The following is a 14,780-nucleotide window of genomic DNA, read 5'->3' on the forward strand; positions in this document are numbered from 1 at the left end:
GAAATGTGCCGTGCTGCATTATTTGGTGTTACCAGCTCACTTTGAATTATAAATCATAGGAGTAAGAGCCATCTTGTTCTCACATCTGAGCAGATCCTTTCTGTATATTTTCTGTTTTCTTTGCAAAGTGAATGAAGGATGAACTATGCTCTGTGCGAGGTCTGGCTGATACTGGAGATAATCAGATGGAAATTCCAAATTCACAGTAACTGAAGTAAACTTTTAATCCATACTCATGGATTAACATCTTTATTTCTTTGAGAAAAGGCCATGTTTTCCTTTGCTTTCAATATATTTGTTCTTAATATCATTGGGTCCCTGCCCTCATTGCCTCCCTGCTTCAACCTGACTTCTCTTCCCTATGTTTCACATTCCTTAAACATCCCTATCAAGCAAAAGACAACATATGCTGTGGCCAATCTGCTGCTGCACACATACTTTTTTTTTCTGGCTACTGTCATGCAGAATGTGTAACAGCTGAACAGCACCCCCTGCCCCCTCCCATTGAAGGATGCAGTTCTGTTTACATGCACTCGCATTTACTTATGTCCCTTCCTAGTCACAGCCCCCTTAAACTGCAAATATAGTCACACAAGCTTCCTGTTAATTAAATGAGATGCACTCAAATCGATTGTTTTGTTTTAAAAGTGTAAAATCAATAACAGGCTGTTCTTTGTGCAGTAGAATTGAAGAGGGTTGGTTTTTTAGGCGTTTCTGCTTCTTTTGCTTCCCATGTCTCCTGCACACCCTGGTGAGTGCTGCTGCAGTACCCAGAGGCAGCAGCCTCTGATTTTCACAACATTTGCAAGAATGTACAGTCTTAAGACCTCTGTTCTGCCCTTAAGCTTTGTTAAAATTAGCTGATGTGTTCAGAAGAGTGACAGGGCTGGCAGGCAGATAGCGTATGTTTAATTTCATTATGAAATGAGGCTAAAAGAGGCTCTAGAAGGGGCTCTCCTGTGTGCTGTATTTGTGGTTGACTGCACAGATTTGGCAGAAGGCAGCTTTCAGACATCTCCAGCCAAATGTGTTTCCAAGGGTAGAGAGAGCAAGACCAGAGAAGCACGATTCCTGCCTGGTTTAGTAGTGAGAAGGGCTGGTGGTCACAGTGTGAGGACTGCTCAGTGCTGGGTTTTCCTCTTGCCTTATGTGCAGAGCTGCAGGTCCTACACAATATTCCAGCCCTGTTCCCAGTCTTGAGCTTTTTGCTCTGATATTCAACACAGGGGTATGTGAGCACTTCACTGACATTGTTTTCCATCAGTGTGGGAGGAGGACTCTATAATACCTAGTTATTTGCATGGGAAATGAGATGTAGGAAGTTTAGTGTCAAAAGCACCCAGTGGTGTTGGTTGCCCTCTTCTCAGGACATTCTTTTTCAGACCATTTGGCATTATATTCCATTTCATTATGCTCAAATCAAAGCTCTTATTGACCTCAGCTGCAGTTATAAATGCTTGAGGCTTCTGTGTGTCAGATCCCAGGCCTCAGTTAGCTATGTAGGGAAAAAAAAAAAAAAGGAAACATAACTGAAGTATTATGGCAAACTGAACTGGGAGCAATAATACTGCTAGCTGGGAAGAAAGCCAGTTAGAAATATTTGATTGCTTTAGTGTTAGACAGTCCATTCTTTTCCTGCAATCTCCTGCTTGGATTTCTGCCCAAGTCAGGGGAACTTTGTGACCTGAGACTCAGTGCCTCATATCACTCCTCGCTGTGTGACTGTGGGGCTATGGCAAAGGCAACACTGCTGTGCCTGCAGACCACAGCCATGGATAGTTTTGGAAGTCTATTTAATTATAAACAGAAGCAGGGGTTCTATCTATCTATCTATCTATCTATCTATCTATCTATCTATCTATCTGTCTATGTAATTTTCACTATACTTCAATTATTTTTATCTACACTGGGATGGATCTTCCTGTGAAGGCAAAAGTGTACCCAGGTAACAGAAGAGTTTCTCAGTACAAGTGGACAGGGTACAGGATTTCTTTTGAACTATCCAATCTAAATACACCTTATTTTTTATATATATATTTAAATCTGAAATCTTACTAATCTCTCAATGACAGTGCTGGAGAACTGAACTATCCCAAATATTTTCCATGGGATACAATACCCTACTTAAGACTTTAGGAAAGGACTTTTTGAAACAGGTTAAGAGGTGAGAAGAGCGAGGCACTGTGGGGCAGCGAGAGGGAACCACAGGCTTTGTTTCTCTGTTTTTTCATTTTAGAGACCTGTACTCATCAGAGGGAGGAAGAACAGAAGGACACAGAGCATGCAGATCCTCTTCTCAACTCCTGAAGGGATGAGAAGACAGCTGGTCTAGGTATCATTGGCCTAATCCACAGAGGGGGTAACAGAAACCCACTCATCATAGTAACAATTAGTATCCCGTAGTACCCCAGCATCCATCTCACCTTTTGCTACAGATTGCAAGACCGTGTATGCAACTCTGGGAGCAGACTTCCAGAGTTCTCCTTTGTTTAACCTCTTCAAGTTGGTTATGATGTAGCAAACAGTATGTTAACCAAACACCAGCCATTGATGCACAGATAAAGAAAACCAAGGGAAAACGGTTTGCAGGAAAGATGTTTTTATTCAGTGCACTAGATGCTGGCGTCCTAATGGAACACGACTTCATAATATTGTAAAAATCATGTTGATCACATCTGTTTGCTTACTGCCTTCTCTGTTGTGACCAGGCCCCAGCACTGCAGTGATGCCTCTTCCAGCTGCCTTTCTGTGCATTTGGTAGATTTGCTTTGATTCACTGTATCAAATTCATACTCAATGAAGAAACCTTAACTGATTTAAGCTAATGCTGCTGTGTACCACTAAGGATCCCATTATCCTGTCTCATAAGCTCAAAGAGTACTGAGTTCAAGGTGCTGATCAATACTCCTAGGGCTGGAGCATCTCTCTTACGCAGAAAGGCTGTGGGATTTGGGTCCTTCAGCCTGGAGAAGAGCAGGCTCCAGGAGATCTCACCGCAGCCTTCCAGTACTTGAAGGATGCTTACAAGCAGGGAGCAACTTATGGTTCGATAGTGATAGGACATGGAGGAATGGCTTTAAACTAAAAGAGGGGAGATTGAGGTTGGATGTGAGGAAGCAATTCCTCGCTCAGAGGGCAGTGAGGCCCTGGCAGTGCTGCCCAGAGCTGTGGTGCCCCATCCCTGGAGGTGCCCGAGGCCATGGATGGGCCCTGGGCAGCCTGAGCTGGGGGCAGCCAGCACACGGCAGGGCTGGGGAATCTCTGAGCTCCCCTCCAACCTCAGCCATTCTGTGATTCCTGCCCTACACACGGATGAGGAGCGTGCCGGATCGCTGGCAATGCCGTGGAAACAGCAAGCGTTGGATTAACGCCATACACATACACAGAAGAGCAGCATTTCTCCTGCACAGGGAGAATCGGTGCCACGGGTACATGGGTTACAAGAGCCCACAGCCGGTGCAAGAAGCGCACCAGCAGCACCCGTGAAGCCGTCGCGACCGGGCCTTTGTACCTGACTCACTGGGGCATCCCCAAAGCCCCCGGGCCGACAGCTCCGGCACCGCGCAGGGCCCGGGCGGTCGCCGCAAAGCGCCGAGGCCGCAGTCACGCCCCGACCCCGCAGGCCCGGCCCGCGTGGGAGGCCGCCTCCCGCCAGGGCCTTCCCGGCAGCAGCGGGGCCCACCGGGCCGAAGGCGCGGGTCCGGGCCGAACCGCTGGGCTCCGCAGGGCCGTGCGTGCGTGTGCGCGCGTGTGTGTGTGTGTGTGTGTGCGCGCCGAGGGAGGGACGGAGCGGGTCAGAGACGCGTGGAGGGCGGAGATAACCCCGTGGTGGCCGTCACGTGGAGCAGATGAAAGGGAAGCGGCTCGGCGGGGCGGGGAGCAGCCGGGCCGAGGGACGGGGAGCGCGGGGCCGGCGGCGGCGGCGAGGAGCGGGGCGCGGCGCGGCGGGAGGGCGGCTGCCATGGGGCGCTGAGCCGCCCGAGAGCCCGGCCCCGGAGCTGGAGCCGCTCGGGAGCGATGCGTGGCGGCGGAGCGCCGCTCCCCCCCGCCGCGCGATGAGGGGCTGCGGGGCCGGCGCGGGGCCGGCCGTTCCGCCGCCGCTGCTGCTCGGACTGCTGCTGGCCGCGGCGCCGGGCGCGGCGCTGGGCAAGGAGACGGCGTTCGTGGAAGTAGTGCTCTTCGAGTCCAGCCCCAGCGGCGACTACACCACCTACACCACGGGGCTGCAGGGCCGCTTCTCCCGCGCGGGGGCCACGCTGAGCGCCGAGGGCGAGATCGTGCAGGTGAGCGCCGCGGGGAGGGGAAGGAGGGGACGGGGAAAGAAGGGAAGAGAAGGGGGGGGCGCCGGCCCCAAGATGGCTCCGCGGCGCCGTCCGCCGTCACCTGGCGGCACAAAGCCCGCGCCGAGCCGGGCCGGGCCCCACGTGCGGCGCGCGGCCTGAGGGCGCGGGGCGCCGCGGTGACAGATGCGCGCACAAAGGCCGCGGGGCGCTCCGCCGAGCCGGGCCCGCACCTCGCGGCGGAGCCCCGGCTGACAGCGCGCCGGGCCGCGGAGCCCGGGCACGCGGGGAGCCGCCGTGCGAGGCCGCGCCGGGAGCGGCGACGGCAGCCGGGGGGGCGGGGACGGTGCGGGGCCGCCCGGCCCGGGGCCGCCGTCGGAGCAGCGCCTGCAGAGCTCGGAGCGGGGCGTGCGGATGGGAGCGCGCGAGGCGCTGCGCCGCTCTCCGTCGGTTCCCCCTGCAGGTCCGGCGCTGCGTTCAGCCTACCTGTTACTGCTGCCCCGGATCTCGGCTCCTTATTCAAGTTCCTCTTGACTTCTCATCGGAGAAATAAGTTCGGTTTTTATCTGAATGCGGCTACTCTTTGCTCTGTCTGAAACTCTTGAAGTGCTTATCTAATTTCTTTGTAGTCACTGGTAATTGTTGACTTTATTTTTTTCTCCTTTGGCTAAGTAAAGAAAAATGACTTAAATGGTGTTTTAATAAGTTTGATTGTTAAGCAGCTGCCAAATAGCAACCCTTATTTCTCTAACAGCAGTGGCGTTTGTTGGCTTGAGTTTTGTGTATGCACACATACGTGCCTATGTATATCGTAGAATGGCTGGAGTCTGTTCCCACTGGCTGCAGTGCACAGGGACACCCACAGCTCCAGCAGTGCTCACAGCCCCCATCCCTGACCATGAGTGTCTGCAGGGATGGGGCACCACCACCTCTCTGAGCACCCTGTGCTACTGCCTCACCGCCCCATTGTAAACAACTTCTTCCTTATATCCAATCTAAACCTCTCTTCTTTTCGTTAGGAACCATTTCCCTTTGTGTCTCCTAAAGAGTATCTCCTTCTGTCTCTGTATACGTATTCAAAGAAAATTCTAGTGCCTCATAAGCTCTAAAAACAACTAGTAAAGCTCTAAAGCCACAACCAGAGATTCTGAAAATGACTTTTTTTCTTTTAAAGTAAATAATACCAGTTTTTTGTGCATGTTCTTTCAGAGTTTCTGCTGGGAGGCTTTCTTGTAAAAATTCACTTGCAGGCAAAAGAGTTGTGAGGACAAGCTGCTGGGGAGCATTCTTGTTTATTCTTCCAGAGGAAAAAAGGGATGGAACAATTAATTTATGTTTCTGACATTCATTAAAAGGTAATGCTGGAAGGAGCTGAAACTGATACTGAAATCAAGAAATCAAGAGCCTGACATGTTGCTGTGTTAGTATTAAGGACAGAACAGACAGTGAGCATCAGTGAGCACCTGATGGAGCTGTGGGTGTCCCTGTGCACTGCAGACAGTGGGATTGGATGCCCTCGGGGGTCCCTTCCAATCCAACCATTCTATAATGATTCTGTGATGATGGCTTTCTTGCTGTGGCTTTTCACCAAGGCTGTGTATTTATGAACTCATATGAATATGCTGGTTTCGGTCATCATTTAAAGGTCACTGTGAAATTTAGCAAGGGATTTTGCAGCTGATGGCCCTAGGAACTCTTCAGCAGTGGCCAGCGGTGATTCCAGCAGTTCAATGAGCTTTTCTTGTCCCCAGCCACTTTGTCAGTGCACACAGCTCTTTCAGAATTAAAATGCTTTTTTCATTAAAGTGAAATATTAGAAATTCTTGAGAATCAGCCACACATTAGAGAATGAATCAAAGGAACTGTGGTTTCTGGACTATACAAAGACTTACTTTTGTTTATGTTAATAGCTTCAATTACTCATTAGTGTTGAAAGACTCTGAACAACAACAACAACAAAAAACAACTTAAGAAACAACGAACTTTCAGCTTTTGATAGGTCATCCATTCAGTCTCCGACTGGTTATTGGTCAGATTCCTATCCAGCAGAGGTATGCTATTACATTGTTTCTCATGTTGTGAAGACCAAGTCTTCTTAGGGTCAAGCATCTACCAGAATAACTCTTCAGAGAGATGAAATGTTCCTATGTGTTCTTTAATGTGGCCACAATTTGTATTCAGCAAACTCATCGCCAGGTTGCAGTGTCTGCTGCCCTCATGCTGCTGGAAGGTCTGACTGGTGGTACTGGCATGCTGGCATACAGTGTGCTTCCTGGGGCTGCGTCCTGGTGCTAGGATGGCTGAGACTGGGAGTCAAACACTTCTGCTTAGAGAGTGATTGGGAAAACAAGACTTTGTTGAAACCACTGAAATGAAATTTTGCATTAAAACAAATGATGACCAATGAGCTCCTTCTGTTGAGACTTCTTGCAGCACTTGGACTAAAAGCTTAAATGTAGTTCTGTGTTGAAGAAAGTGCTACGTGACCACAGGCTTACAGTGCTAAGGCAGCATCACTGATGTGAGTAGCAGCGTTTCTATTGCTTGGAGAGGGATTATATACCTTAATTCTATTTGTACTGGGCAAGGCTCATAGAATGATAGGATCATTTGAGCTGGAAGGGACCCCCGAAGGCCGTCTGTTCCCAGTGCCTGCAGTGCACAGGGACACCCACAGCTCCAGCAGTGCTCACAGCCCTGTGCCCTGAGCGGGCTGTGTGCAGGGATGGGGCACCACCACCTCTCTGTGCACTCTGTGCTACTGCCTCACTACCCCCATTGTAAACAACTTCTTCTTTACATCCAATCTTAATCTCCCCTCTTTAAGTTTGAAACCATTTCCACTTGGAGGTACCCAAAGCCAGGCTGGATGCGGCCCTAGGCAGCCTGAACTGGGTTGCCAGTTGTAGGGAACTATTAGGTCAGAGCTTGAATTGATGATGGAGCATCTGATGAAGGGGTGCAGCTGGCCCAGGGAGCACAGGCACATTGTTTGCACCTGTGTTCCACACGTGACCAGAAGGGTTGGGCCCAGAGTGGAGCCTCCCTGGGCTCAAATGAGGGCCAGCCATGTATGGGAGAGTATTGCTTGTACCTGGGCTGCTTCTGAAGATGGAGTGCCGTATGGCTAGAGGGCCCTTTATCAATTGGTAAGTTCAGTTCTTACCACATCAGACTGTTGACCTATCTGTGGTGCACAGTTTGCCCAGTATCACTGAGAATCTGTTGGAAGTGGTTTTGCTTTTTTTGTGGTCAGAGCACTAGTATATACTGCTTTTAAGAGAAGTATTGTGGGGGAAGAGTTTTTGAAATATTATTTTTGGTTTTGCTTGTGTGGCAGAAGTTCATGTTTTAGTTGATTTGTTTCTGCTTGGAAGCCTGAACAGGAAAATAATGAGTTCTATGTTGCTATTGAACAGAAGTGATGTGGATTATGTAATAATCTCCAGTTGTATATGCCTTCTGTGCTCAAAAGGTACCAATGTGGGATGAACGAGCATAGTGGGTTTTTTATTTTGTTTATTTAAAGCTCCAGGAGGAAAACAGATTTGAACACTTAAACTTCTTGCAGCTCTTTCTTGTAGCAATGCCCTTGCCTGTATTTTCATCTTCTTGCTGTTGCAGAAGATGAGGAGGCTTAGATTTGAACATTCACCATGTGAATGTGCGCCCTCCTTCAGTCTGCCTCCCACCCTTTATTTACTTGAGTAACTCTGAATCTTTCCTCTGTTTTCTCAAAAAGCAAAAATAGCTAAATTGTCAGGTAGGCTTTGCTCTCTGAAGTACTGGCAGAGTTTCTAAGAGAGCTGAAAGCAGCAACTGGAAATAACTGTGCGGATATGTAGATGTCTGGCAGTAATCAGAGGAGACTGAGTCAAGGGAACGTTTGTGTCCCTTGAGAGTAGAATTTTTTTTTTTATTTTATTTGATGCTGTTGCTTTGTGAGCAGGCAGGTTGAGTTTCTTCTTGTGCCTGAGGGCCATTCAAACTCAGGAAGTGGAATTATTTGTGGCATTGAGTCACCATTTTGGATGTTTTCTTTGCTAGTTACTCTCTTAGACAATGAAGACACCTGTGATTGGTTTTCTGTCATTTCCCGTACCTTAAATGTGGTGCTCAGACTTCCAGTAATGATCTGAAGGACGTTGGGGTGATAGTTTTCTCTAGTAAAACTGAATTCCTGGTACCTGTTTTTGGTTTGCATTGGTGTCATGTTCTTGCAGTGCAGTGTTTTGGTGCTGAGGAGACACTGAAATGTGGCACGGAATGGGACGGGATGAGGGGGAAGGGTTGTTGAGCACTTACTGTGTGGGTCCATCCTGATACACAGGTGGGAGACCTGGAACCTGTTTGCTTTGTCTTATGTGAGAAGACTGCCTGAGTGTGATGCTCTACTGCTACCTGTTAGGTTCTGTGCTTCGAGAGGGAGGGATTTTTTTTCTGCTAATGAAATGAGTAGCTATATGTGTTGGGAGTATGTGAAGAAGGCAACCCATTAAAGTGCTTTGCTTAGGTTGCTTTTGTCTTGACCCTGTGAGCTCCCGTCTACTTATGTCAATACTTACCTTGTAGGAGGTTGGCTATTCTGGGCTTCTGAACACAGTAGTATAAATAAGAATCTTTCAATTTTATCATTAGTGAACATGGTATAAAACCTAAATTAATGTGGAGTTCTAGGGCTGGTAACTTAGAAGCTGTAGGCCTGCAGTAAGTGAGGCCTTGGAGCATAAAGGCACCTGTGTGAACTGTTTCTAAATGGATCTAAGGCATTATGTTAGAAACATACATGTTTCTAGGTGTTACTACAGGAGTACAAAATTCAATGAGGAATTGGTGTTTCAAGAGGAAACTCCTATGTCTGTAGTATTGTCTGTGAGCAGTACTGGATGGAATCCTTCTACCAGAGCCATGACAGCACTCGAGGCTGAGGCTGTCCCTTGAGGGCAAGGCAGGAGACACAGCATAAGAAAAATGAGGTAAAAGGTATCTAAGTACGGAGGAAAAGGTGTAGCAGAGCAAAAAGTGCTGATGTGACCTTCTTAGAAGAATGAGAATAAAGATGGCAAAGGAAATAAGCTTACAGTCTAGGTCTTGAATTGAGGCCAGCTAGTGCAAGTTTTATTTGCTTCCCCATTTTATCCCTTATTTTTGTCCGTAGAAAGTCATCTGTGGCAGTTCAGCTAACTTTGTCATATAGTTTAGTGAGAGATTTTCACAGACGTAAAGATTTATGCAGTTGCAAGCCTTGCCCTTAGCAGAATGCTGACTGCTGCCTTTCAGGTATTCCTGTTGCTCATTCAAGAGATGGCACTGGGGAGGAAAAAATCCCAGAGGAAAGACCCAAAAATTGTTAAAAACTTGGAGCCATTTGGAGAAGTTTTTCATTTATATGTATTTACGTTAAGACTGGATCTATGTGAGTATAATGGTTTAGATATAATTACAGTCTGCTTTGCAGTGTTACCAGTGCTTGTGGCCAGCCGTGCCCCACGGATAGGACTGGCACACACTCACCCTGAGCACACTGCTGGTGGATGTGACTGTGGGATGGGGTAACTTGGTTTTAATTGCTTTGTTCACGAAGGGCTTCTGAAATGGCTCTGGGTGAAGCAGGTAGAGGTCATGATTTGATGTGGCAGAACTTGATAAGAACGAAATGTAGGCAGCTTTGCTCTAAGTGGATCTTATAGGAAAGTCTCGAGTAGTTGTATAAAACCATTGATTAGCATACATTGTAATTTTCTTTCAGTTTATACCATCTTGTGGTGGAGTATGTATTTAAAAATGCTCCCTTTTTTATTACAGTCTTCCAGTCGTTGTTTTGGCGTTTCAAAGTGAGGCCCTTCTGGACCAAAATAACTTTCACAAGCATAGTTTTTCAAAGTGTGAATGCTTTCAAGAGGCCAGCATCTTCTTGGTTAAGGAGAGGTGACATCTGGAGGCAGCAATCTCTCGTATCCTCTGTGTGAGAGTTCTTTACCCAGCTATGGAAGCAATGCATGTATTTGCATTAATACTTAATGCATTAAAAGTGCTCCATTTAGGAAGTGTTAATATTTAACTTGAACATACTGTCTCTTCCTTTGGACATCTACACTTTACTATGCAAGTGTGGTCAGATCAGAAGCGCTTGTGTCTGCATATGGAGACAAAATGAATGCAAGTTCAATGTTTGGCCTCGTTTCTTGTGCTTCCTGACTTGAAGGGAGAGCCCTTCACATTAAAGAAGATTGGCAAAGGAAGAAGAGATTGTTTTCAAACAAAGACATGTTTTGAAATTGCTACAACAACACGAGATTAAAAAAAAGAATGCATTTTTCTTGACTATTTGACACTTAAACCAGACATGACCAGGAAAGTGTGATTTTTGTTTTTATATCTAATAGAAACCATCAAAATGTGTACTTTACTGCACTCACGCCACTGGTGGAGCTATGTTTGCGTTGGGGTTGAGTAACTCAGAAAAAGGATTGTAGTGCCTTGGAGTGTCTCTTCACAGTGATGAGCTGCTATCATTCTTATTTCCTTTTCGTGCTTCTTTAAAAGACTTCTGTTGTTGCATTTGGCTTTAAGATGAAAAACCAGTTTACAAAGGTTGATTAGGTGCCTGTTATGTTCCAGACACAAGTACGCCCTTAAATATGCAGCTTAATATATGCAGACTCTCTAGGCTTCCCAGACTCATGTTGCTCTGTACGTTGATGTAAAGATTTTCATTGTTTTCTAATGCTGTTGGCAGCTTAATCTTTCTGTTTGTTTTCTGGAGCTGAAGCTGTTTTATTATTTTGCATCATCGTTAGTAATCGAGCGAGATGAAGCCTCAGTGAGGAGGTGAGGAACTAAGGGACATATTTGAGAGTCAGCAGTCGTGGTTGGAGTGCGACTGTTTAATTAGCTGTACGGGCACAAATGTTGCAAGTATGTGTCTCCTGCTGTGAATTTATTGCATGCGCTTGGTAAGCAACTTTCAAATGCTTCTGACTGTAGTGTTTGAAAAAATTGCTTTTAATTCAGGAAAGACCCTAGCTTGCACAGTTTCTGCCAACATCTGTTTTCCTAATTTGAGCCTTTTGATGCTTAACTGCTGTAAAACAAAAAAAAAGTAGTGATTTTGAGTGGGAGAAATCCTTCTCTATTTCTCACTCTGCCTCCCCCCAGCACAGAAGAGATGCTAACCTAACTTTTCAATGGATTTACTGTTGGAACTGAAAGCTTCCAACCTTAGAGCAAAGCATGCATTTGGAGAAGCGACTTGGAATTATAGGAACTATTCTGTTCTTTTTTGTACACGAATGGATCAATTCTCTTAAGTCTGTAGATAGTGGGGAAGAATCTATCTTAAAGTCTGTGACTTATTTTCTGCAGAGACCATCCTTGAAGGCTTATAGACTTCTCTTACTTGAGCCTGGCTACATGGGGGCAACTGCAATTCAGCCAATAGGTTTTTTTCCAAAATAATAATAATGGAATCTGTATCTCGTAGATAAAATATTATACATATAATGTGCCAGTTATGCAGATTAGTGCTCTGTTCTTTTTCCACTGAAGTTTTACTTCTCTTTGCTGGTTTTGGAGGTAAGGATGGAGGTTAGGATGCTCAGTGTAGCAGTTGCTTTTTTTTTTTTTTAAAGACTCCTAGGGAAATGTCTAAGGCCCATAGATGGTGTGTGTGCTGTAACATGAAAACAATATAGGTTTGCATTCCAGTGTTGCATTTTTACAAGGGTCCAGCTTACCCTCTCTTACTTGTTTTATATTTACTTAGCATCTCCTTTAGGGGGCTTTTGTCTTTCGTGCTCTGATGAAGGGGAGATGAACACCTGATGGATGCCAAGCTGGCAGGCATCCTGCAAGGTGTGTAGCAAGACCGAGGGGAACTTGTGAAGCAGAGCCGGGTGGTGCTGGTGAGTTCAGTAGCTAATAGGAGCCAAGGGTTAGAGAGCTGTTTTTACTCAGAGGCAAGATATCCCCAGTCTGCTAGTTGGCAGTGTTCTGCCTGTTTCGAAGATAACATCTTTTCATCCCTGAACTGCATTGAAAAGGCATTGTGGAGTAGTTAACGTGAAAAAATTCTCAAGGTGTGATCATCTTGTCTTCTGCTATTTGGGAAAGCTGTTGCCAGAGCTCCTCCTTCCCCACCACATTTTTTTTTTTTCAGTGTATCTTTGTATGTTTTGATATTGGGAGTTTACAGAGATACTTCTGTAGTAAAATGACAAGACTGCTGTGGCACACTGGGATAAGCTTCTGAACCATATGTATTTTGTGTATATTCAGTTGCCTCTGGGAGCTGTCTCACTAAATAAAAGAAGTTAAAGATAGGGGTTTCCTTTCATCTATCCCTCTTGTCATCTTCAGACAGCCACGGGAAGATTCAGAAGTCTTGAAATCTTTCAGACAGCTTTAGCATTAAGCATAGATCTCTGATGTGGAACAGTCAGCCAATATGTTTGCTTGTGTGTGTGATGTATGCCGTGTGATTAAATCGAAGTTGCACAAGGATGAAGCTAGGAAAAATTGTTTTTAAACTATGCAAGTGGTTTCTTTTTCCATATCTTGGATAGAAGTGTGCCTGGAGCCTAGACAGACATTTCACCCATGCAAGCAACATGGGAAGAAGCTACTGTCCTTGTCAGGTCTGAAGTGTCCTGAAAGAGTTAAGCTCTAATTAGCTCACTCATAAGGTATTTAATATCCTTATTAAACTCAACTACTGGTTTACTTTTTTTTTTCTTCTTATGGTGAATAAAATTTCTTGAAGAGCTGAGCCTCTGCTTCTCAGATCAGAGGCTCACATGTTGAAGCTGGCAGTGCTAGAGGCTAGTTCCTATCTGTGTGACAGCATTTTTAATTTAACAGGACCGGCTTTGATGTGCTCGAATATTTATAGGAAGCTTCAGATCAGTGCAGTATATGTTCTTTTTAACTGGAGCAGAAGTTCCTCCTCGTACAACAAACTTTGATTTTCTGTTTACTCTTGGGTCCCTTTTGGATTTGCAGTTATCTGAGAAGTTTTCTGTTACAAAATACAGTTTGAGTGGGGGAGGAGCTGCTTGATTTCCCTTCTAGTTTCTTTAGTGTGGGGGGTAGTCTGGTTATACTGCATCTTAGCTCCTTGTTTCAGCCCAAATACAGCTAGTGACATTGTGGGAGAGACTGACACAGTGAAATTGAACTTAAGCAAAATGAAGTTATCATGCAACATTCTCCCATCATCTTTGGGAGCTCTCCTGTGTCTTCAGGGTCTCAGACCTGAGATGGGTTCAAGTCAGAGGGCACTCAGGAAGATGTGCTCACGTCCCGGAGAATCACAGAATGGTTGAGGTTGGAGGGGAGCTTAGAGATCCCCCAGCCCTGCTGTGTTCTGGCTGCCCAGGGCCCATCCATGGCCTCAGGCACCTCCAGGGATGGGGCACCACAGCTCTGGGCAGCACTGCCAGGGCCTCACTGCCCTCTGAGTGAGGAATTGCTTCCTCACATCCAACCTCAATCTCCCTTCATTTACTTTAAAGCCACTCCCTGGTGTCCTTTCACTATCAGGCTGAGTAAAAAGTTGCTCCCCTTCCGCTTGTAAGCGCCCTTCAAATACTGGAAGGCTGCAGTGAGGTTTCCCTGGAGCCTTCTCTTCTGCAGGCTGAACAGCCCAGCTCCCTCAGCCTTTCTGCACAGAGAGGTGCTCCAGCCCTTTGATCATCTTCGTGGCCCTACTCTGGACCTACTCCAACAGAAATAACAAGAATAAGAGCTTTCAAGTCACTTTGTGGCTTAAAGAGGAACTGAAAATTTGAGGTTAAGCTCTCAGTGGGAGCTGATCAGAAATTATGGGAGGAAAGAGAAGAAGTTTTAGGTGGAATTTGCTTTTTATTTTATTTATTTATTTTTTTTGAAGAACTATTCCACTTAAATGGTTTGGCTTACGTGGAACTCTGTTCATACTCGGGCAGAAATCCTAATAAGAGTACCCAGTGGGTCAACTACCAGCTAAGAATTTTACTTCTCAATGTTCTTTGCCTGGGCAGCTTACCCAATCTCTGAACTGGAGCCCCTCCAACACCAAGAGGTGGGCTTTGTCAGAGCCGGCAATGTAGGTCCTTCCCAAAATAGTAATGTGGAGTTTTTGCCACTTTCACTAGTTTCGGTATCTTAGAAAGGCATGATTGTGGTTGGAATCTTTCTCTTGATTGTGCAAGAAGAGGAAGTGTCTATGTCATATGAAAGTGTTTCTCAGGGTAGCTATTCCAGTAAACTACTTTATTCTTTTTTTTCTGTTGTGTTTCTGTCCTTTCTACTTTATCTTCACAACTTTGTGGATCTCTTGTGGACTGCTTTATCATTCTTATTCCTTCCATAGAAAGCCTTATCATGGTCAACTGAGACATGAAATCATAGAATAGAATCACAGAATTATAGAGTATCCTGAGTTGGAAGGGAAAACAAAACAGCAGTGTTTTATTTCCTAGAGTTTTCCATGCAGATGCCAACAGTTGGGACAGATCTCTC

The 14,780-nt window shown here is 46.0% G+C and overlaps 1 protein-coding gene across 7 annotated transcripts in view; it reads left to right on the forward strand.

Moving 5' to 3' along the window:
* ZNRF3 (zinc and ring finger 3) overlaps positions 1–14,780 on the forward strand; it is a 79,871-nt gene that overhangs the window by 3,077 nt on the left and 62,014 nt on the right. Inside the window, exon 1 of one of the 7 annotated variants that reach the window (XM_085238240.1) lies at positions 3,616–4,283. The exons of the other annotated variants lie outside the window; for them this stretch is intronic. Coding sequence (XP_085094366.1) covers positions 3,849–4,283 — 435 coding nt within the window. The 5' untranslated portion in view covers positions 3,616–3,848. Of the gene's footprint in view, positions 1–3,615; positions 4,284–14,780 lie in introns of those variants that run through there. 7 annotated transcript variants of the gene reach the window in all.

This window comes from Meleagris gallopavo, chromosome 17 (genome assembly GCF_905368555.1).
Source record: "Meleagris gallopavo chromosome 17, MGAL_WU_HG_1.1, whole genome shotgun sequence".
NCBI lineage: Eukaryota > Metazoa > Chordata > Aves > Galliformes > Phasianidae > Meleagris > Meleagris gallopavo.